The sequence below is a fragment of the Perca flavescens genome, chromosome 22, assembly GCF_004354835.1.
Source record: "Perca flavescens isolate YP-PL-M2 chromosome 22, PFLA_1.0, whole genome shotgun sequence".
Lineage (NCBI taxonomy): Eukaryota > Metazoa > Chordata > Actinopteri > Perciformes > Percidae > Perca > Perca flavescens.
The window spans coordinates 19,400,023-19,424,869 of record NC_041352.1 but is presented as its reverse complement, the minus strand read 5'-3'; the positions used below and the strand labels follow the sequence as shown (position 1 = coordinate 19,424,869).

The 24,847-nt window shown below is 40.3% G+C and overlaps 1 protein-coding gene across 1 annotated transcript in view; it reads right to left on the bottom strand.

Annotated features, from left to right (window-relative positions):
* tmx3b (thioredoxin related transmembrane protein 3b) overlaps positions 1 to 24,320 on the bottom strand; it is a 35,931-nt gene extending 11,611 nt beyond the window's left edge. Inside the window, exons 1-13 of the mRNA XM_028569831.1 lie at positions 24,207 to 24,320; positions 23,899 to 23,956; positions 23,331 to 23,370; positions 21,442 to 21,565; positions 20,238 to 20,283; positions 17,669 to 17,749; positions 16,911 to 17,010; positions 16,035 to 16,112; positions 15,584 to 15,650; positions 11,017 to 11,115; positions 6,722 to 6,779; positions 6,464 to 6,517; positions 2,823 to 2,879 (exon numbers count right to left, since the gene is read on the bottom strand). Coding sequence (XP_028425632.1) covers positions 2,823 to 2,879; positions 6,464 to 6,517; positions 6,722 to 6,779; positions 11,017 to 11,115; positions 15,584 to 15,650; positions 16,035 to 16,112; positions 16,911 to 17,010; positions 17,669 to 17,749; positions 20,238 to 20,283; positions 21,442 to 21,565; positions 23,331 to 23,370; positions 23,899 to 23,956; positions 24,207 to 24,240 — 896 coding nt within the window. The 5' untranslated portion in view covers positions 24,241 to 24,320. The remainder of the gene's footprint in view (positions 1 to 2,822; positions 2,880 to 6,463; positions 6,518 to 6,721; positions 6,780 to 11,016; positions 11,116 to 15,583; positions 15,651 to 16,034; positions 16,113 to 16,910; positions 17,011 to 17,668; positions 17,750 to 20,237; positions 20,284 to 21,441; positions 21,566 to 23,330; positions 23,371 to 23,898; positions 23,957 to 24,206) is intronic.
* Between the last annotated feature and the right edge of the window lie 527 nt (positions 24,321 to 24,847).

Below are 24,847 nucleotides of genomic sequence, written 5' to 3'. Positions count from 1 at the left end.
GCCACCATACTGTATAATTAGGGCTAATTTTGTTTTTGTTGGAAAAATGTATCCATGTGTATTTGGATTATTAAAGGAACAGCTGGACATTTTGGTCAAAACTTGCTTTCTTGCCTATTGTTAGATGAGAAAATCTACACCTCTCACATATCTGTGCTATAAGATGAGACATTATATACGTATTATGCTAAACATTTCTTCCCATGGATTTCATTTTTCTTTTGTTTGAAGAACAGAACATTTTGGGAAATACAGTTTTTGCCTTCTTGCAGATGTCGGTGTGTTTACTATGAAGCGTTAGCCTGTGCTAGCATGAAGACACGTAGCAGGGGGACACAGCTAGCCTGACTCTCGTTAAGTTAATAAAAGTTATTACACGTAGAAATATGCCTTCCGGCACCTCTAAAACTCACTAAATGACATGTATCTACTTTATTTCTACAAGCAGATATAAAAAAAAAAAATTACCATTCGTGGATTTATGGAAAGTTACACAGTGAAACAATGTCCTGGCAAACATGGTGTGTTAAACTGCTGTAAGCTAACTGCGTGGCTTTAGCTGCATATTTAACACACACAGATGCGCGTTGGAACTACACGTATTCTTTAAAAAGATAAATAAAGAAGTAAATATTGAATAAAAAAACAGGTGAAAACTGGATTTAAAAAATTGCATTTGTATTCCTAACAATCTGTAGTTTGGAGGTTGTTGTTATTTTAACTTAATGGGACTGGCTCATTATCAGCAGTTCATTAGTTTGTCTTCCCCCAGTTTCCTTTTCACTTTCTGTTTCCAGAGGCATTTTCTGGGCTTTAATTATTGCAAGAGGACTTAATTAAAAACCTAACCGTGAACTGCGATAATGATTATCACAATGGTTCCAGGAAACATGTTGGATGCATGGGGACCTAAAACCTCAATGATTGGCATTCAGGTTTTATAGATGGGGAGGGCAGCGGCACCCAACTAGGCGCTGCGCTACCCCTGGCGTCGTGCACCCCTCGGATTTGCCGAGGCGTGTGTTCAAATTATTTCAACTTTGACCTAGTTGCCGCTGACCTTTTGAAAGTGCAACCAATGAGATAACACCATGTCGTTACCTAGCAACGGGAAATAGCTTTCTTGCCACCCTTGATGACGAATACCTGCGCTGCGTTTTGCTCTGCGCCCTACCTAGCGGTGTGAAGAGGGCAAATTGCAGTATCATGTGTAGGTGGCCTAAAACCTAAAACCTATTAAAGCCTATTTAATAAAGGCCTAAAATGCCAAAAAAAAATTCTTAAAAAAAAAATAATAAAACAACGTGGTATTCGTTGATAAAAACATTAAAAACTAAAAAACAATAGTAATGGAAGATAATTGAAATCAACTTTATTTGTTTGTGAGCTGACACATTTTCACACTTTAAAAATGGTATTCATGATATATAGAGTACCAGAAATGTATTAGAGGTTCCACAAAAGCAATCTTTAGTATGCAAATCAAATGACTGCTTGGTGTGGTAATAATTATCTTCCTAGTCATTCACCTTCCCAGATTACAAGTCCCTTCTCACACACACACACACAGACTTTCAGTCACCTCAAATCTCTTAAATTTTTCACAGCCCACAATGCATTCCAAATAAGGGGTTAGCGATAATCCTACATTTAAACAGAGGCAGAGACAGCCTCGGGTTTAGAGTGGTGCTCATGTTGGATGTGTATTCATGAATGTGTCTCTGGGCCTTTGGTGAAAGCAGGGGCAGCCTTACGCCAGACAGACCGCTGCCAGAACACAGTAATCTCTGTGATGACAGAACGAGGGATAAAAAGCCATCAGATTTATTTCCATGGCTCTCCTAAAGGAGAGAATTAGTGGACATTGACAGGCCAGAATTTCATTCCTCAAAGGAGGGCAATTAATGCCGTGCTACAGCAGCCAAACTCAGTCCTGTAAAACCCAACAAATACATATTGTATCTACTCGTACAAAATTGGGAAGGCTAATCACCTCCTTTATCCTTAAATATAAACACCGTCTGTCTAATTACAGCCATGCACCGGGAGTCTGTTCTTTGAATGTCGTCCTATTTCCGATGCGACTCCTATACTGTACTCACGGACACACTTTTAATTACACAGGGTTTAGGAGACCATGTCTGCTATAATCTCCCTTATACCAACAATAATATGCTAAATTTAAAATTACATCCTGCAGCGGTCTATTACGCTGGGAGATCCTTACACAAACACGCACAACATTATACAAAGACACACACAATTAGACACTGTACGTTGGTAGATACAAAACAGACACGCCAACTGTTACAGCCCTGCTGGCCTGTAACACTAGCAGGGTTCTGTCTAATTAAAAGTGTGGGATGTCAGTTGCAGGGCCTCTCCGAGCAAGACACACACACAAGCAGGCCTAGGCGCAAAGCTCCAGCAGCAGGGCTCTCTGAATCATTAGCGCGGCTCTTTGACAAGCCATTAAAACATGTGACCGCCATAGATTTAATCCAAGCATATATCCTTATCCGTAAATTCCTCATAGATTCCTTTCACTATCCTTCACTCGCAGAAGCAGATTTGCAGGAGCTGGTGTACTTTTTCGTATGCATTAGTGCGTGATGGTAGGGGGGGGGTTACAATTTCCAAGTGCACTAAAAAAGAAATGAGTCTGTCTGCGTAATTGACTTCTCCACAAGAGAGCATCTTTAAATGGCAGAGGCCGGCATTACAAGTCAGTCCAGACCTGGATAAGTAGCTGACAGAAGGTAATATGAGGTAGAGAAAAGAGGAAGATGAAGAGAGAGGTGGGCTGGATTTGAGACACTCACCCCATAATGAGACTGTTAATGTAGTCATTCCCATCCATGTGGCCAAACTGGAAGTCCCTGGAGAGATGAAAGACAAATCAGTGGCATAAGAAAGTGAAAAGCAGTGAATAAAAAACAACATTCAACAGCGCAAAATTAGCCTTTTTTCTTCTCTCAGTGGATTGCACAAAACTGGGACACCAACACACTGAATGGAATTGCATGTTTTTTTGCTATGGAAAACTGGGATTTTGTCACTGCAGAAAGAAAAGAATATCCCCAAAGCTCTGTCCTGTGCCGTCTCCCGTTTCTCATCATCTTTTCACACCACAGAAAAGACTCAGGTGATTTATCTGAAAGATAAGGCACGAGGAGGAATTCAATTTGTTTCTCATTGTGCTCCGCTATGTCTGAGCAGAGTGTATTGTGGGTAGACTAGGGAAGGGGGCGTTTGCACAAGTCCAGGATAGCCAGTGACTACCACTGAATGACTCTACATATATATTATATTCATATTGAATTACAGCTACATCTTGCACATTTGTCCTCTGGGTGTTACAAAATACTGGCTGCGCTTATCAACGACCAATTATGAAGAGCCAGAACTAAATAATATATGGTTGCAATATAAAAATCTGTCTGTGTTAGTGATATTTTGTCTGACAATAGTGGGCCAAACTGGAAATAAAGCTCAAGTAACAAAAAGTCAGTTTGGAACTTTTTCTGAAAGCTGTAGCAGTGGGAGTTATGGATCAGACATCGCTAGAAGAGAATCTAAAGGTAAAGGTACTTTATTTGTCACATACACATACATGTAGCGAAATTCATTCTCTGCATTTAACCCATCCCTCAAGGGAGCAGTGGGCTCCAACTCCAGATCTGAGCCAGTGCCTTGATCAAGGGCCTTTTTGATGGTGGGGGAAACCGGAGCACCGGAAACCCACGCAAACATGGGGAGAACATACAAACTCCACACAGAAAGGAAACAACCTGGATTTGAACACAGAACCTTCTTGCTGTGAGGCCACAGTGCTAACCACTGGGCCACCATGCTGCCCACTACATGTTTCAAGACTGAGGGAGGGAGTGTTGAGATACACAACTGTAATGTGGAATAGAAATTCCTTTTTATTTTATTATCAATACTTGGTCTATAATCTAAATAGTTACAGGTCTGTTTCCCATGTGTGTCCATCTTCCCACTCCCACTGACACTTCTTTGGCCAGACCGCTGAGCAGACAGGCCAAGAGAGCATGGCGCAACAGTGCACAGCAGCTGTTTCTGGTAAATACTTCCAGATATGGCCAATGAAAGTTGGACATTTTAACTGTTTACTTATACGCTCCCTCTGGACATGTGCAAGTGTCTGTTATTCATTCCACTTACGACATTTTTATAAATAAAAGGAAAACAAGGTGTCCTTGCAGACAGGAATTCATTATTGAACAATCAATGATCATATAAAAAAAAAAGTGAAAGGTCACCCACAAATCACAGACCACCACACGCAATATTAAAAAAAAAAAATCACCAAACTTAAAGCAAACGCCTGTAATACCTTCATGTGATATTAACCATCTTTTAAAGAAGTCGTTTTTTGGTTAAAAAAAAAAAAAAATATGTGGCTTGCATTGCTGTGTGTCTTTTTTAATACTACCACTGGGGCATTGGCTTTAAAATATTCCTATACCTATATTAATGGATTTATTTTGGCCGCTTGCAGCACAACAAGCTGTAAATGCAATGTTGATCTTATAAAGTTGATGTGAGGAACGTGTAAAAAAAACAGCACAAGCATTTATTTAGCTTTTAGTTTTGGCCTTCACCCATCCAGATATCAGGCTCTTTAGCTGCTAAATGCTCCACCAGCTGTTCACCAGCTAGTTGCTAACTAGCAACATCTATTGCATGTCTGTCTGTCCAGGGAGAGGCCTCCAACCTCAGTTGCTCTTCCTGAAGTTTCTTCCATTTATTCCCCCTGTTTTTTTTTTTTTTTTTGGGGGGGGGGGGGGCCTCATGAGGGAAAATTTCTGATATTGGGCTTTATAAATAACAGTGACTTGCTATGACGCTTTGTAGAGTTGAGGAGAACTGCAGACTCCAGTGATAAATCTCAGTGTTCATCACTTCGAATGGCATCTTTCATAATACATACTCAATCAATTGTAAACATAAAAAGATGAGCAGCTTCAAGATGTTCTTTCAAGAGAAGAATCCAGGTAATGTATGGATAAAGTCTGGTGTGCAGCAACGGGCACATAAAAAACAATAATGACTGGTGCAGAATTTCAACCCAACCCACACCCACTTACTGATGAAATCAGACTTTCCCACAAGTGCGGTTTGCGCACATGTAGGCATGTGTCTTTGTCCCCCCACCCCCACCCCCACCCCCACACTAGCTCCCTCTGAGATCTACATTCATTGTTCTGTCAAAATGCTACAAATAGCGGGGGAGCTGACCGCCACAAAATGTATTACTGCATCAAAGTGAATCAGCTCATCCAAACGTCAGTCAGCACCATATGATCTGTTGACTCTATGCGCTGCCGCCGCCCACCACCGGGGGCGTCACTCGAGCTCGTGACTTGTAATTACAAGTAACGTTTAGATGCGTCAGAACACTGCAGGCAGCTCTGATCTCAGTGGGGATTCTCAAACTCAAAAGTCTTCAAAAAAAATATATACTGCACAGAGTAGTGTGGCAGATAGTAGTCCAAACGCTGATAGGGATGTGTAATTCAATCAGTCCTAATGGGGGCGCCTGGAGAGGGAGAAACACTTTGATCATGGCGGTTTGAGATACTACTCTTCAATGAAAAGCAGAAATCTATCTGATGGAAGCTACATGGTGAATGATGGGGCACAGTGTGGAACTTAAGCACACCATAATGATGAAAATGTGAGACTTTTTATATTTTTATTAATCCCTTTAAGGAAATCCTCTTGTCGCCAAGCCGCCGTACCGGGAGTGATCAGAGATAAGGGTCAGCTACAGAACAGCGATCTTAAGAGCTGATTTGGAGTCACGCCACTTCAGTGAAGCATGTTTGCTTTAACCAGTGTCCTCCAGCTAAAAAGGATGACCTGCCTACTGTACTTACTAAATCATCTGCTGTACACATACAGCAATTGTTTAAGGAGCCCTGTGTTAAACATTTTGGGTGTTGGTGCTCTTGCATCATCTCTGTTTTGAACCATCTTTCCTCCCGACCTTTCCAGTCCACTAACAGCGAAAATAACAAGAACACATTTGTGAAATTACACATTTGAAGTGCATGCATTTCCTCTTTGTATTCAGTGCCTAGTTTAATTGGTTCCCCTCCAGTAAAAGAATGGGTCGAACAAGGCGGTACGTAACACAAACACCCTGTCTCCTATTGTTATTGCACAATTGGAGCCGGAAAAAACAGAAAATTATGCATTAATAAAAAACCAAGCTGAGATTTTGACTGACAACTGAAAAGAACACCTATATTTGGAAGCTGACATTTTGCATAATTACCTTTCTACTGAACGTCAACGAGAACAGACGTGACCCGACAAAGGCATAAACTTGCTTGTGAATAGACATGCGGCGCTCCCCAGTGAGTGCACCATCCTCGAATAAATGTATAAATTGGATATTCATCTTTGACCTCATCGTGTATGCGTGCCTTACCTGTTAAAATGTTCCCTGTATTCCTTCGCCACCCTCTGAATCAAGGCCTTTAATCTAAAAGCAAATGAGAAGAGAGTGAAACACCACGAGTGGTGAGTTTAACCTTTATTTAGAACAATGCCTGTAATTTGTGGGAAGATCCAAACAATAACAGCGAGTCTTATCTTTATCTGAAAGCCCTGCATTTGAGCGCAACTATAGTGGTAACTGTTGGGAGTAATTTATATAGAGCCATGCATTATTTTGTGTTCTTTGTACCTGCCACTCTCCTCTGTGGGGTCCTTCTCATCGATGACTGCAATCGCGACCAATTTGCCTGAGGTGGCAGACAGGGATTACAAATCACAATCACACACACAATCACACACACACAATATAAGGCGGAAAAGACAATGACAGGCAGATAAGAGGCTGTGGAGGAGACAAATCACCTCTCAACCACGGGAACGAAAAGAAAGAGGCAGCAAGAGTGCTTTATTCATTCATCACTCAAAACATTAAGCTAGCTTAGGCTTTCTACTTGGTTGAACAGGAAACAAGTGGTCACTTTCTGGTTGAAGAGCTACTTCAGGCCATTCAAAACCCAAACCCACGACACGACAAATAGGTCTACTTAAAAAATAAAACGGTTACACAACTTAAAAGGTCTGTTATTCAGACTTTTATTGGTTTGAGGCCAGAAACCCCTTGTCGCTGGGATGAGAGTGCCAGCCTGCCCCCTGGTGGTCCCTGATGGTTGTTATGTAGCAAGGTTGAGGTTACGTAAAGGCAGTGGATAGCCCTGGTGGTGTCATGAAAAGGAATAAGATTTCACACGCAGAGACAGATTGTTGGATAAGATGTGGGAAAGGAAGTTAAGCCACATAAACTATTTTTTAAATGGCTTGTGCAGTGAACAATAGTTTATGTATGTTTTACTTTGTGTTTTTTTTCTGCAATAATTCTTCATTTGAAAATATGCATAATCTTTGTGGTGCCTAACTGGGTGCACAGAATCCACTGCTGATGTAGCTGCATCATTCCTTTGTGTATTGTCAGAAAAAAATCGATTAATTCTACAATGTTGCTAAACTACGGGACCTCTAAGCCAAGTGTTTTTCGACTGAAGGAAATGCTGCAATCTCAGAGGGGACCACTTTCTCGTAAGTCACCGGTTATAAGTTACTTATAAGATATTAGATAACTAATGGCTTAAGTTTGGGTTTTTTTTCGCCTTTTTTGACAGATAAGAGTATAGAAATGGAGCAGAGAGAGGGGTAGGATGCCAAGGCTGGAATCGAACCTAAGACGTGACCACACGGTTTTCTAAGGCACTCCCTAATGGCTTAAATTACAGTTATTGGCAATGGTTACTGATGATTTACAGATCGATAAGCCATTCCATACAAACTTGACCAGTTTTTAATCATTTGTGTGATAATAGTGTAGTTAATATGCTAATAAACGTTATTAAATACTCATAGGTTTTCACTTTCTAATAGCTAGACATCAAGTCTATGAGGAAACATTAATTAAGTTATTTATAAAGGGTCACAGGCTATAGTTTCAATTTCTTCTGGTAAAAGCTTAAAAAAAGAGCCATTAGCACTCACAACCTTCACTGTGAAGTGATGTAATCACATTTACAGGTCATCCATCTAACAACTTGCACGCATCATATTTCTTGTGTCTTAAATCCAGTGACGTTATGCAGAAAGTACTTTATGGGCCAAATGTCTGAGAAAATTCACACCAAAAGCTACCATTTCTATTAGTTTTTTTTGGTATGACTTTGACATTCTTTCACTGTGCATTTGTACAGCACTTTGGATGTTAAAAGTATGCAGTGTAGTCTCTCTTTTAAAAAGGGTTGTTTGTCATAGACATACTATCCACTCTCTGCCCCTGAGGAACAGCCTTCCAATGTTCCTGCACACCACAAAAAAACCTGTTGTACTGGAAATCTGTCAAATAGATGTTGTTTTCAATACGCCACTTATCCTTACCTCGGTCGGTGTTCTGTCCCTTACGTTTTGACCCATAAATAGATCCAAATTACAGCTATACGGAGACTATTTATTGATTTTGGGCACACTGGTGTTTAAACATGGGGACATAGACGTGTGTGGGACGAGGCTTTTAGAGCATTCAAATGTCATTCCACCACCCCACAATGAGCCCAAGGGCATGAAACTTGAAAAATGATTGAAAAGCCTTTAGAGACAAGGCTGGGAGATTGTATACTGTTTTCACAAATGTACTTCGATCTAAACTCTAAGTTATTGAAACAGGCTGAAGCTACGGACTGTGCAGTCTTTAATTAGTCACATAGTGTTTATCCAATTAAGTTGCTTCAGAGACAATTTTGTGTTCAGAACTACAGACTGCACATTTGGTATAACTTGGTTAAAAACTGACTGTAAGCAGCAAAAAATGTAAGCAAAATCCAACCGCGAAGTGTCACTGATCTTAGTCAGCTGCACATAAAGAGGTAAAATACTGCATCTAATATTAGAAAGCACAGCTTTCTCTGCACAGAGCATCAATTTACTGCAGTTTGAGAGACAGTTTGTATTTCACTGTGCTGTGGGAGAGAAATTGTGTGCACATTTGAGCAACTTGGTCTACATCTAGAGAGAAGCGACTTTCCTATCTTAGTCCCGACACACAATTAACGCTGATATTGTTACAAGGAAGATTTGACAAGAGCAGCTCTAAGATGTTTGATGTTCAATTATGAAGTCATCGTGTGGTAGATTGGATATTCAGGGGTGGGAAGCTAAATATGAGGGGGTTTTGAAATGTGTGACATAGCATTAAAGAGGCAGGCTGAGTAAAGCTGTGTGGTGATGCACTTTTCAAATGATATGTGCTGGTAATCATTCCGTAATTTAAAAAGATGTTGACTATCGACTTTGGCTCCATGATCATCAAGAGTAAAATGAGCACACAAAAAATGTAATCTACAAGAAAGGAAAAAACAAAAACAAAAAAAACATTATGCTCACGATTACCAAAAATTACAATTTATAAAGTTTCAAAATAAAATGGAGATGAAACAATAAGTCAATTGAGCGGCAGAGAACGATTCTGCAACTGTTTTCCTAGTGTCAGCTTCTCAATTATGTGATCATTTCTTAGATTTTTGTCTTATGTGATAGTAAACTAATATACACTCACCAAAAGGATTATTATTAGGAACACCATACTAATACTGTGTTTGACCCTATCCTATCAATATGGGCCAACATTTCTAAAGAATGGTTCCAGCACCTTGTTGAATCAACGACACAAAGAATGAAGGCAGTTCTGAAGGCGAAAGGGATCCCCCCCCACACCATTACACCCCCACCACCACCAGCCTGCCCAGTGGTAACAAAGCATGACGGATCCATGTTCTCATTCGGTTTACGCCAAATTCTGACTCTACCATCTGAATGTCTCAACAGAAATCGAGACTCATCAGACCAGGCCACATTTTTCCAGTCTACAACTGTCCAATTTTTGGTGAGCTTGTGCTAATTGTAGCCTCATTTTCGTATTTTTAGTGGAGATGAGTGGTACCCGGTGGGGTCTTCTGCTGGTGTAGCCCATCCGCCTCAAGGTTGTTTGTGTTGTGGCTTCACAAATGCTTTGCTGCACACCTCGGTTGTAACGAGTTATTTGAGTCAAAGTTGATCTTCTATCAGCTGGAATCACTTGGCCCATTCTCCTCTGACCTCTAGCATCAACAAGGCATTTTCGCCTCCCAGGACTGCAGCATACTGGATGTTTTTCCTTTTTCAGATCATTCTTTGTAAACCCTAGAAATGGTTGTGCGTGAAAATCCCAGTAACTGAGCAGATTGTGAAATACTCAGAACAGCCTGTCTGGCACCAACAACCATGCCACGCTCAAATTTGCTTAGATCACCTTTCTTTCCCATTCTGACATTCAGTTTGGATTGTCTAGACCTGGACCACACCCCTAAATGCATTGAAGCAGGTGCCATGCAATTGGTTGATTAGATAATTTCATTAACTCATTGTTGGTGAGATGAACCAGAAATATTGACCGAACTGCTTGAGATGTCTGACATATTGGTCCTTTCTTTAATTAACCTATTTTATCTGCTTTTATACGTTTAACTGTTTTAACTGCTCTTTATTCGCGTATTTATCTCGCAGTTCTTTAAATTCTTATACTGCACTGTAAAATGTATTCTTGGCTTTTAAATTGTTTTTAATTGTTTTCTAACTGCTCTTTCATGTTTTATGTAAAGCACTTTGAATTGCCCTGTTGCTGAAATGTGCTAAATAAATAAAGCTGCCTTGCCTTGCCTAATGTCAAATTTAACAGCTGTTCCTAATAATCCTTTAGGTGAGTGTATATTTGGGTTTTGAGCTGTTGGTCAGATAAAACAAGACATTTGAAGAGGTCACCTAGAAACTTGGAAAAATATTTATTGATAATGAAAATAATAGTTTGGTGAAGTCCCAAAATTAAACTATACCAATGTAATATGATTGCTATAGAAATATGTTATTCGGAAGAGTAAAGAACATTATGGATGACAACTTTTAAGCATACGCCACCTGTTTCCCCGAGCTCATATAGTGTAAAGCCGTCAATCTGAAGGTATCCTTGGAAGCGCTCCTTGTTCACCCACGATGACAAACTAGCATCTTCGTACTCTGCAACACAAAGAGACCGAATCTTTCAGAAGCAGAAGCACAAAGTCGACATTTAGGACACAACCTGTTTAAATTAAAAAAGTGTATTGGTGCCTGGATTATAAGAAAGATCAGTGTTTACCACCTGTACGCTCACTAGGGAATAAAGAGCAGGACACAAGTTCAGCATTCATAGACAGAGGTCAGTTAAACAATGAACAGAAAGAGCAATTTTGGGTCTGGAACAGCCAATGGATTGTGAGTCAGAGCGAGCAGATTGGGAATCAATCCAGAGATAATCAATCAAATGTATCAGTTTGGTTGTCAAGACATACATGAAAGGGCATTTTGTTCAGTCTAGATTGTCTACAATAAGCATTAATTTCCTATTTATCAAATAAGCAGTTGTCAAGATATAAAAAAAATATGCAATTTTCATTCACAATAGATGCTGATGATGTTTTTTCTGGGATGCTTGCTCACCTAACCTCATTTTCACAGCTATTATGCCTTTCTCTTTAAAAAAAAAAAAAAAAAAAAAAAAAAAAAACGAAAACACATTTGGTTTGTAAAGGATTCTCCACGCGTACATACATTCATTTTCAGGACACAGTTTTGGCAGATTTTTTACACATTTGGAGCGAATGCATAATTCAATAGATGCATTAGGCAACAACAACAAAAAGATAAGAGTGTAACAAATAAAAGTGAAGTAAGATAAAGGATTGCGAACCACGTTGTTGTTGTAACTTTAACGTCTGGAGGAAACATGCAAACGGGAACCAGCGTCTGTCCCTGGAGGGTTTAAACCGGGTGTAGCGAGGCTGCTTAAACAACACAGTTTTCTCTGGCTGACGGAGGCTACGGGATGCTCATAATTGATGTCAAATGTAGCTGGGACCTCATTATGACATGTTAATAAGTTATCGTGACCTTTCTGCTACTATTACAATAATTACAACCACACTGATGACTTTAACATGGTTCTTAAGCTGCTCCCCTAAACGAGCTGGGAGCATGACAACCTAAAGCCTGAACACGCTTTTAAACCCCCGAGGTTGTAGCTTAAACCAGACTCAAAATGACCTTAATGGAACACAATCTATTTCTCAGTGTTGCTGCTGTGCAAAGGCAGATTCGTTGTTAAGGCTGCTGACTCAGTCAGTCTGGCAGACATTCCAGAGAGTTCTTTCCACAGATGTTCTGGCTTTATAGACAGCATGCCTGACTTCCCCAGGAGAGAGAGAGAGAGAGAGAGAGAGAGAGAGAGAGAGAGAGAGACCCCATACTGGGCTTGTACAGCCCGATGAACCTCTACACTGACTGAACCTGCTTCACCTTGAAACAAATTAGAGCTGCTCTCTTCCTGGGCGCCAACCTCACAATCACTACACTGCCCTACAGGAGCCTGTCAGCCCTAGAGTTCACACAGCGGGAGACAAGAGAGAGAGAGAGAGATGAGGGGCAGGAGGGGGAATAAAAACAGACGACAGGTGGAGTAAAGGATGATCCAGTGTCAGAGTTTTGAGGACAGGGAGGACGCAGCTCTGACACGTTTCAAGGATGAAGGTTAATGGCACAGAGGACCTCCGCGATCAATGCAAACAGAAACAGAACCAGGGGAAGAAACGTAGAAGAAAGGGAGAGGAATAGGAAATATCAAAGATAATTCAAACAGGGTGAGACCCAGATGGAGGCAGAGGATGAAAAAATTGGTGAAAGCAAGCACGTCTTACTATATAAAAAAAGAAAAACCTTAAAGATAAACAATGAAAATGGTTGAACTAGTTGCCAAAAAAAAAGAAACCGTAAGGGATGGGAACTAGTGTGGAAGAAAAGTCAAGGGATCCACAAAGTTATTACAGAATGTAGCTGGGACCTCAGTTCATCCTTTCAGGACAATTAATGTTTTCAAGGCAATCCATCAAATAGTTGCAGAGATATTTCACTCGAAAACCACAAATGTGAACAATATGGTTAGCCTGACAAACCAGACCCACATCAAATCTGCAATGGAAAATGCCAGGGTGAGTCGAGCCAAACCGAGTAGAGCTAGTACTAGCAGTGTGTAAGCGCCATAATGGCTGCGAAGATATTTCAGTTTAGATCGTAGACCGACAGACCTAAACTAAAACTAACTGACAAAATAACTGGATTATGATACAGTGGGGATGTTACATGTGTGGGAAATAAGGTCAAAATGTCACCATGTCATCCACACTGACCTTGTCGTCTTTGTCAATTCAAATAACCGATGAACTGAATACTTTCCATGTGTGCCGTCACAAAATGTCATCAGCACGTTATCATCTTTTTAAGTGTGATCTCATCTCGTCAATGTATTCATGGACCGTTAATCCGCCTGTCATTTAAGTGATCCCAATAAACACATGCAAAACAAGTGCTACCTCACAGCTGGCTAGGTTATGTGCCTTTCCATACAAGGAGTGGCGAGGCCAAACCATAAACCACTGAAAAGATTACCGGGTTTCAACTAATGTGTATTAACACTCATTAACACTCACTATTAACATTCCTGGCGAGTGCAAAAATCACACCGTGTAGACAAACATACATCCCTAATTATACTTTTCTGTGTTCTCACAGAACTAACATGTAGCCCAGTAGATTTCACTGCACATGATGAAGCACAATAAAAATGCAGACCTTTACAGCAGTATGAAACTGAGAATTTGAGCTATTAAATATGTATGAGGCTCTGTGCTGTACCATATTTTAACAGCGCTCTTCAAAAGGGATGCTGCCGTTTGTGATGTGTACTAAACCAATCAAAGCCCATCAATATGTCAAATATCATTTTACACAACGCGAGCGGCTATGTTTGGACAGTGTGGCTTCGCTTAATGGCATCTATTGTTTAAAAACAGAGTCAGAAGTCAGAGCTAAGCAACAAGAACAGTAAATGTGCTCTGAATTTCTAATACGTATTTTGAATCTGAATAACAACATTCATACAAGAGGGTAGGTGATAAAAGTTGCTTGTATATTCTGAGAATAGACAAGCCTCTGTAGCTGGCAGATACACAATACAGCTAATAAAAAATATCTTATGTGTATGTTATACATCCAACACACTTTAATAAACGTCATAGTGTGACATAAAAGTGTCACTGGGTGCCTGCCTATGCAAAGGTTTAGCCAAATAACATTCGATAAACAAAGTGACAGAACATCATGCAAATTGTGTGTCAAAAAAAACACAGAGGCGCCTCAGTTTAATTTATACCCTAATCTGACATCCAGTCAGTGGACATTCAGCGACATAGTGATAGCTGGAAAGAAACCAGATGCTGAGGACCACATATGGTAAAAAAAGAATTGCAAACAACCTTTTCTAATGCAGAGTGGGGTAATTTCTTTCTTGCCGTCATTGCAGGTAAGTGCGTAATGAGCTGTGCTATCGAAATTTTTCATCCATTTTCACCTACAATAACCAATAATAATTAGAGCGTTTTCCCTCAACAATTTCTACAGGCTTGAAGGGGAAGAAGAAAGGAAGGAAGGACACAACCATGTCATTTTGCCATGCTGCTCCCCTTCTCAGACCTTGACACGCTTAACATGCCGTCACCATGGCAATGCTAGACATTTGCCACATCCTCCGTATCAAGGTCCTGGAGGACTCTGCAGAGTGTGGAGTTTTTGTCATTAAGGTCTTCTGTGGCGAGCCTCTCCTGCTGCGATTCTGGTGCAGGAAGCCCCCCTTCCGTAATGGTCAGGTGGAGCAAACGGATATGAACTCGCCGACGGTGGCGGAGATGGATTTTGTACTCCGGGCGCTACACCGTGCACCGAACCTGCCCAACAGCCACTACTGGGGCTCGTTTGTGTTGTCATTGTGCCTTGATGCGCTTCCTTTCCGTTTCCGCCTCCCAGCGCGGGCCCACAGCAGCAGCAAAATACAAGACGTCATGGAGGAATGTGGTGAACTCACGTTGTTGCGGTGAGAAACAACGAAGGAAAAAAAAATGCAGCTTCTCTAAACCTTGTGTCACTATGAATCTTTTGCAGAGACTCGACGGCTGCTTCAGTGACTCAATTCTTGGCTTTAAATGACTGTATATACAGTACCAGCTCTGCACTGGTTTCTTTGGCCTCAACTGTGGTCTCTCACGCCCATCCTCCCTGGCCGGCTTTGTATGTCCACACAAAGACAAACCGCCACAACATCACTGGCTTCACCGCACACACAATAGCGGGCAGAGCCCCGGGTGCTTTATGATGGGCCAGGCACACCATAACTCAATGTGGTGAGGAAGATGAAAGAACAGCAGCAGAGACCAGAAAACTAGAGGAACACAGCTAGAGAAAACAAGCATCGCGGCAAAGGAAAGAGGAAAAAGTCTGGGAGCAGTACACAGAGTGCACCCTACTGGCCCCCTTTAACATGTTCTTACGCCTTTTTGTGACTAATTGAACAAAGCTGCCCCAAGAAAACAGTGGATGAAGACAGGGTAACAATACTCACCATCATAGGTAAAGTAGGCCCCATCCTTAAAGACCACAACCGCAGGAAGCTCTGGCAAAGTTACCGACTGTTGAAAACACAAAAAAATGTTTTATTCAAAACCAAGTTCCATAAATCATTTTTACTCTATGAATGTATTTGCACCTGCAGACTGTGGGACAAGACTGTTGGTAGCAGAGCTTTGCAGCAAACGGTGAAACTTATACTGTTTTGCATAATGCAAAGACAGCATGCAGGCCTGGTGTCTGTATGTGCAAGTGTGGGAGGACAACTAAAAGAATGTAATTATTTACTTGAATCTAGAAAATACAGCATGGAAAGAAACATCAACTGGTTGCACACCACTCAAGAGTATCAATAACCTATGATGACAAAAATATCTATTTTCTTTATTCTGAGTGATTTTAGTATTTTTCTAAAATTCAAAAGGGATGCAAATTCAAAGCGTTACCTCTGGAAAGACTTCCTCTGGAGCCGAGAAGAAATAAGTGTAGACAATGAGCTCAGAGGCAACGTCGTTGTACTTCTCCTGCAAAGCAAACAAGTCTTTCAGCATGGACACAGTAGCTTTCCAATAGTAGAGTGTCTAATATAGTGCTGGGCAATATATCGATATTATATCAATATGGTGATATGAGACTAGATATCGTCTTAGATTTTGGATATCGTAATATGACATAAGTGTTGTCTTTTCCTGGTTTTAAAGGCTGCATTACAGTAAAGTGATGTAGCCTACTTTTCTGAACATACCACACTGTTGTAACTTATATTATTTGCCTTTACCCACTTAGTTATTAGATCCATGATGATTATTTATCAAAAATTTCATTGTGTAAATATTTTGTGAAAGCACCAATAGTCAACACTACAATATCATTGCGGTATCGATAGAGGTATTTAGTCCAAAATATCATGATATTTGATTTTCTCCATATCGCCCAGCCTTAAGTCAGGTTATTATTTATTTGTGTGCGATTTCACTCTGACTTTGTTCTATTATTTGCCCTTTCCCCAAATAGACATTATGTCCACATTACTGATGATTATTTATCTAAAATCTAAGTGTGAAGATAATTTGTGAAAGCACCATTTGTCAAGCCTAGAATATCGCCGCAATATCGATAGAGGTATTTGGTCAAGAATATCGTGATGTCGGATATTCGCCCTAGTCTAACGGTTGTAAAGGCTTGTAAAGTCACTTCAAGTTATTACACACAACCTATTCCTTGTTGCAACAGCAGCAAAGCTTCTATCCTTCGATCAATACACAGTTTTAGCATTGTAGCTCTGAACAAGCTGGGTGCTTAGAATTCAAATGGGTGCTTACTTTGAGGGGAGACTCCCCGCCGACATACACAAAAAGCACGTCATGTCGTTTCATCATGTGCTCGAACATCTGCTTGCTGGGAAGTGCCCTGACGGCCGGTCTGGAGAGGACACACACACACACAGACACAGACAGACACAGACAGACACAGACACAGACAGACACAGACAGAGACAGAGACACAGACAGAGACACAGACACAGAGACACAGACAGACACAGACAGACACAGACAGACACAGACAGACACAGACAGACACAGACAGAGACACAGACAGAGACACAGACACAGAGACACAGACACAGAGACACAGACAGACACAGACACACACACACAGACAGACACACAGGTTAGTTCATTTTAACAAGTGAAATCACATTCAGCACAAAAATGGCACACTAATGCAATCACGGATGCAAAAAACTCCCAACATTCTCTTCTTTATTTCTGTGCTGGTGGCACCACCCAGTGGAGACAACTTGCAGCCCTGAAGTCCTCGCCAAGCTTTTGATCAACCCCTCTGTCACGGATCTAGCTTGATTTCCCTCAAGGAGTGGAAAATCTGTCAGGCACAGTTGATACAGTGGCCTAAACTGGAGCATCAGACGGGGAAACCCATTGAGCTATAAAATAAATATGGCCTGCATTGATAAGCTTGCTTGGATGATTCGTGTTAGTACAGCTTTGAAATAAAAAGAAGTTCTATGTATGCATCAGTTTCATGTCATTTGTTTTTGAAGTGGGGATTGAAGGCTTACCCTGCCACCCTGTTGGCAAACTCTACAATATCATCTTTTGTCCTTGGTCCCTTGTAATTATAGGCAAGATCACCCTTTAACCTGAGGAGGAGAGGCGAAAGCAAAACAAGGGTGAAAGGCTGAAGGCTAAATGTGAAGACATTCATGTGAAAATAAAATGGAATTAAATTGCGTGACATTGAAATTTGCATTCGGCATATCGGTTTGTCTGAAAAACCTCATTCAGTGAGCAAAAGGGAAAGAATAATACAGTAGAGGCAAAGCTCAAACTAATTAGTTTGCTTAATCAATGGAGAAAAAAATAATCTGCAACTATTGTGGCACTCAATTATTGTTCTTGTTGTTTAATCAAGCAAAAATGGCAAATATCAGCTACTTCCAGCTTCTCTAATGTCAACATTTGCTGATTCTCTCCGTTTTATACACTCCTTGGCCACTTTGTTCAGTACACTTTTCTAATCTTGGTTAGGTATTAGACTCCCCTCGGCCCCCAGAAAAGGCTGAATTATTCGTGGCATGGATTCAACAAGGTGCTGAACATTGATGCTGCAAATCTCCCGTTCCACCACATCCCAAAAGGTGCTCTGTTGGATAGACTACCAACAAATGAATAACTATCATTGTAAACAGAATATCTTTGGGTACTGGACACCTGGGACTCTCGTTTTTTACATTTCATAGACTAAACAATTATTAAAACAGGAAATTTGAAGCTGTCATCTATGCTCTCGTCAAAGCCACCAGACTCTATTGACAAAATAGTTATTTTACCTCACAGAACACAGGAGTTGCTGGTCTACCGCTGCCTCGATCGGTTAGTTGGTTTGTGTTCCTGCGTGACAAACTAACCAACCGATGTCCTGTGAGGTAAAATGACTGTTTTTGTCAATGGAGTCTGGTGGCTTTGACGAGAGCGTACAAAACGGCTGTCTGACGGCAAGGTAAAGCTGTATATGTAATATAGCGTACACCTAAACGGATATCGATTTTGTTTGGGTAGCTAAAATACGCTTAGCTGCTGCCCCCATCAGCAGCAGTAGATTGTTTAGCTTGAGTGCCTATCCTCCGCTTAAAAGCGGAGGATAGGCACTCAAGCTAAACAAGATAAGTACCTTTTACAACCCAACTTCAAAAAGTCCCTGCCTGACTTCTGAGCATGGCAACAACAAGTTGTTCTGATGAAACAGCAAAACAATGCATCTTCATCCCAAAGGTCAACTTAATCTAAATCTCATCCTCTCATCCTAAATTAAAAACAACAACAAATGACTTGTCACTTATTGAGTTTTCAGCCAAAGAAACCGCTCGAGTCGAGCTCCTACAAGAAGCAGAATGCATTAAGGATTGCCGAGGTTGCATCAGCCCACAGAGCTTAATGAACTCAGGGGGAGACGGAACTCTAAATCAAGTCTCCTTCTGTCACCAAGGGAGGTATCTGTGTTCTTCGATGGATGTTTCATCACTTGCTTGGTTTAATGTTTTGACCCCTGCCGTGATCCTGTGGCAGCTTCCCAAATGAGCTTGATGAAACTAAACGGGGAGCCCATTATGGCAGTGTGCAGATAAATGATTCTGTTTCAAAAACAGAGGAAAGTCTGCTTTGGAGTACGATCATTTCTCCAAAGTCAACATGAGCTCGGCTGCCGAGCCGCTGGCGTCGACCTAAATTCATCAATTTTATATGAAAAAATAAATACCAATTGCACTTCAAGAAAAATGAAATGCCACATTGTTCACATGGGGAAACAGCATTGAACACTCTTGATTTGTTAATCAATAATTCACAAGATATACTTAAGTGATTTGGGAATACGTGAGAAAAGAAAAATAGAAGAGGCTAATTTGAATTGCTAAAGCCGATTTTAAAACACAATTTATTGCCCACGCAACGTATAATTAACAGCATCCAGGAGTGCCAAAAAAACCCTAATAAAATTTAAGCCCAAAGAGTGTGAACAGTTTGTCACTTAGTTATGCCTTAAGGAAGCAGCAACACCTTGTTCCCTCCTGAATAAGTCATTTAACGGCATCTCAACACGCCAAACCTCAAGGGGGAAAAAAAGACGACATAGGGGTAAAAGGATCCTGATAATAACACACTACAAATTTAAGTAAAAACATTTATACAATATAGTATAATATAACACCAAATTCCAGCCTCAACAATTACTGTAGAGTTGAATCAATGCCTCTTTGACACAAGAGCTTAACAAATACTTAACACTACGGCTTCACAGAGATAGGCTTCACAGAGATAGCGAAATCTGCAGATATACTGTATTAGACTAATTATCATTCTGTGTCCAGACCCTGTAGGTCGGTACAAAATTCAATAAGCCTTTTAATCTCATATGGATTTTTAAAGCCTATTCAAAGCTGCACTGAGTGGTAAAGAAAATTACAGCAATTTAAAGAAAATATATATAATGTATGATTACACAAAGTTTCAAATCAAAGTAAAACAGTCATCTGTGGCTTTTAAGTTCAAAATGACCTTTAATTTAAATGAAAGTTGAGACAGGGGTAGGCTGAGCTATATCTGATGTACAAAGCTTAAATTGTCACTTACAGTTTTATTGTGGGGTAACCACGGACACCGAACTCTGATGCCATTCCTGTAACATAGAAAAAAAATATACAGCAAAACAATTATCGTGAGAACCATCTTTTTCTTTAAAAGGTTTTAGGTATCCTGTTCTCATATTCTCTTTCTTGACGATAGTTAGATGAGAAAACTGATAACACTCTCACGCCGCAACAGAAAATACAAAGCCAGGCTAAGCTAAACCAACTGGCTGTTAGCTGTAGCCTCATATTTAAGGGACAGCTAACGAGACTGGTCACATTCTAACTCTCATCTGAAGGGACGTGTCCATTGTCAGCGTCATTTCCCCACTTCCCATTCATTCCTATGGGAGCAGCCGTGCAATGCATTTTGGTAGCGTTGCGGGGACTCAACTAGCAGGGCGTCGGCTCAACTACAATCTAAGTGCATTTCCAAAATCTTTTTGACTATTCCTTTAAAAAGTCCCGTGAAATATAAATAAGGTTGCAGTCTGTCAATCAGTGTATTAAACCACACGTGTCAAACTCAAGGCCCGCAGGCCAAATCCGGCCCCTTGCTAATTTTGATCCGGCCCCTATCTACATTTAGGTTCACAAAACATTTTGGCCCACCTACTTTTTCTCACTTTTCACAAAGTTGTTTTTAAGCTTTTTCCAACCGTTTTTGGCATTTCCTTCGCCATTTTTGTCGATCAAACTGTAAGTGAGAAGACTATATGAGACATGCAATAATTCAGTCAAAGATTTTTGACTTTTCCCATGACATAAAAGCAATACACTCTATGTCTGGCCCTTGATGGGATTCTCATTTTCTAGTGCAGCCCTTAGGGAACTTGAGTTTGACACCCCTGTATTAAACGATACGTGTCCATGGATTACTCCTAAGGCACGGCATGCATCATTTAATGGATGATTATTGTGTATTTACTCATAACACTCATCTTTCTCTGTATGATTATTATGGTAAAAATATATCATAATATTGAGATATTATGATAAAGTCACAACAACAAAAAAAAAAAACTAAATACACCTTTAAAATTGTTTATGGGGGCTTTCAATAAGACCAGAAAGCCTTTTCACATACAGGCATCGTCATGTTGTTCAACAACACAGTCAATTAGTTTGCTCTATCTTTGTCTCCAGCACATGAAATAATCCCCTGGGGACAAACAGGCTCCAAGGTAAGACCTTCATCATTAACTCACCAGAGTAAGCAGTGGCATCCATCTTTCCCACACGGACCGGTGACCCAGAGCTCTTCAGTTCGACTCCCACATCATGCCATACTGACTCGAGTTTTTTACAGTAGCCACACCACGGCGCATAGAACTAAAAAAATGTTCAGGACAAGGAAGCAATGTTTAGATTGTGTGCAACATGTTGTCCCCATTATGTTTTATCATTATCTGTACAAGTTGTTTTTTTAAACAAATTTCATTTTTACATGTTTATTTCCATTTCATCTTACACCAGAGATACTACATTGTCACTACAGCTATAACATTGACCAAACGTTCACCTTATTTGAAAGTATGCCAACTAGATGAAATACTTGGTAGTGGTGTTGTTTAATGGTGTGTGCTAAAATGGATTAAAATGATTGTCTTGCCTCTTTGTGTATATGTCCTTGAGCTTTGCTTGTGCTGTGTTGTTGCCACTATTGTACTGTGAAAGACTACCTGATATTGTGGAATGGATTCTTTACGGTATGTACAAAACAACAACAACAATGGAAACATTCAAAACTTGAGACGTATTGTTCATGGCAGTAGCTGGGTTCATTTGAATGCACTGATGCTAATTAGGATCAGATGAAGGGCTACTTAGGACACCTCTTAAACCTGTAAAAACTGATTCGTTGGCCAGCGGAAACAAGTTGTGAACACAACATTGACATGTCTTTTAAGTTGATATGACGAACTTAACTTAACAAACAGTAACTTATTTACACGTCCAGCAGTTACGGAGCAACATTATCATTTATTTGGAGTCATTTTTGTGTCCACTTTGCGAATGTAAGCCTATTCACTCCCAATTTATGCTCTGTTTTCGGTAGTCTCGCTTTGCCAGACCTTCCTCCACAGCATTCCGGGATGGGAGAAAAACGTGCTCTGGTTAATTAGCATTTCTATAAACCAATCACAATTGTCATGGCCGGCGCTAAGCGCTGGACGGAGGAGCTGCAAAATAGCCTCGGGAAGGAACTTGCTTTGGTGGAACGTGTGTACGTTCAAAAGTTGTTTTAGTCGTGCAACAGAAAACTCAGATTGGACAGATAGTCTAGCTAGCTGTCTGGATTTACCCTGCAGAGATCTGAGGAGCAGTTAACCATAGTCCTCATAAATCCACTGGAGTTTAAAATGCCAACACAAAGATAGCGGAAGGTAAAAAAAAGTGAAATGTGGCAGAATTTCCGGAGGCAACGGAGCAATGCCGGTGGTGGAACATTGTGGATATGGACTATGTTTTTGGTCTCCACCAACTCCTGAGGGAAGCATCCGTCTCTTTAGCTGCTAAATGCTCCACTATGTTCACCAGCTAATAGCAAACGGTGTCTGTTTGGTGCTGAGCAGGTATTGTATAGTGGGTTTATTGTCGTTTTGACAATTTTCCACTTTGAACTTTGTGAATTGAATTGTAAAGTATTCCATAATTACTCAGTTCTGAACATAGAGTGTGTATGAGAAATCTATAAATCATCTATAAAACCATTTGACACAGTATTGAACTCCTGCAACCCAAACTAGGAGTGAAAGCAGCTTTGGTGCTTGAGCTTGATTTGCTTTTATGGACCCAGACACAAACTCTGATATAAACCCCTCCGAGCCCCCTGGCTTTGACCGGCATGCATGACTTCTCATTCTCTAATCACAAACACAGAGGACAGTCTGCAAACCCCCTCCGGCCCCCGCCCTCCTACATCCCACCACGACTGCTGCCACTTCCGCAAGGGATGATCCGGGAAAGTGGCGTGGTGTATATGAAGTAAAGCATAGCTGAATGGACCCAGACTTAGTTTATTTATTTGTGTGTGTGTGTGTGTGTGTGTGTGTGTGTGTGTGTGTGTGTGTGTGTGTGTGTGTGTCAGACTCACATCAACCAGCCAGATATCATTCACTCTGGTGTCTTTAAATCTAAAAGAAATAATGCCAGAGCAGACAGAAGAACAATTACTGTTCAAGTTATGTGGATGAGGGTAATTATCTTAAGGAAGTTGCAGAAAAAGGCCCCCTACAGTAATTACAAAAACAGACTCACAAACACAAAAAAACACAAGAGACTAAATCTCTACAGATTTCCCACCACAGGCATCCAATTAAAAAAGCACTGTGTAACTGGAAACCTGAAATGAAATCATGTTTTTTTTTTTTTTTCCTGCTTTACACAACCCTCTGTTTAATTACAATCATGTAGCACTTTGGAAAAAATTTGATGAACCCTTAAAAATATGGTTAAAATTGCATCAAATGCAAGTTAGAAAAAAAAAGCCAAACTTGATATATGCTTCTCCTTCAACAGAGAAGAAGCACTGAACTAAACTCTGATTTGTACCCACATCAAGGCTGTTGGTAAAGCGTTATTCGGAAGTTGCATTGCACGAGCACGTTATAATGTCACAGCAGCAGGAAGGTGAAATATTGAAGGAGGGGTGCATCACTTACGTGTCATCTAGATCTTCAACAAATGCAAGCGCGGCCGAAGACAGGAACGCCGCTAGAACTGTATAACATTAACACAGGAGTTAAGATGTTATTTTAACGTCAACGAGAGCTTTACAGTCTCTCTTCTCCAGCCCTCCAGCCTAAAACCTCATGACTGAAGCATCCCCAGGCTAAAGCTCGTCCTGCTAACAAGAGCATCAATTTCCCTTCAGTTTGGACAACAGGCGCTTTAAGGGCCATTTTAACAGATGCTGTGATGACAGGTATGGTGTAGCATTAAATGGATATGAATAAAAAGGTGAACGTACCGCCACAAATCAGGGAAGCTTTTACTTCAGCCATGGCTTCGAGTGAAGACAGCAAGCAGGAAATACAGATGCTAAAATCAAGCCAGTCTGCGCATGCGCGGGGTTACGCAGACTGCCGCTTGCTACCTACAGACACCAACGGCTGAACGTTTGTTCATAAAAATAAAAATGAAAGATTATATTGTTGTGTAAAACTAATCATACTATCAAAATTTGAGTTTAAAAATGTCATTTTGAACATGATAAATAGAACATTAAACCTTTTGATTATATGTTGTAAAGTTACGACCATTTCATTGGACTTTTATGTGAATCAAAAGAATATATAGACTATAATAGACTTTCAAACTTATAAATACAAAAAAGTAGCTAATACAACTTGCAAACTGTACGTGAACTCTTTAAAGTGGAATACTTTTTTTCTAAAATAATTTTATATTATTAAAGTTAAAGTTTGTATCATAGACTGTGGTATTTATCCCATTTCTATTTTTTTATTATTATTATATTGTTTAATTATTTATTTAAATTCAAATTATTGTTTCCCTGTCCCATAATTTTGAGTACATACATTTGAATGTTTTTCAAAAAAAGATTGACAAGGCGGCTGCATATTATTCACTGTTAAGTCCAGCAACAAC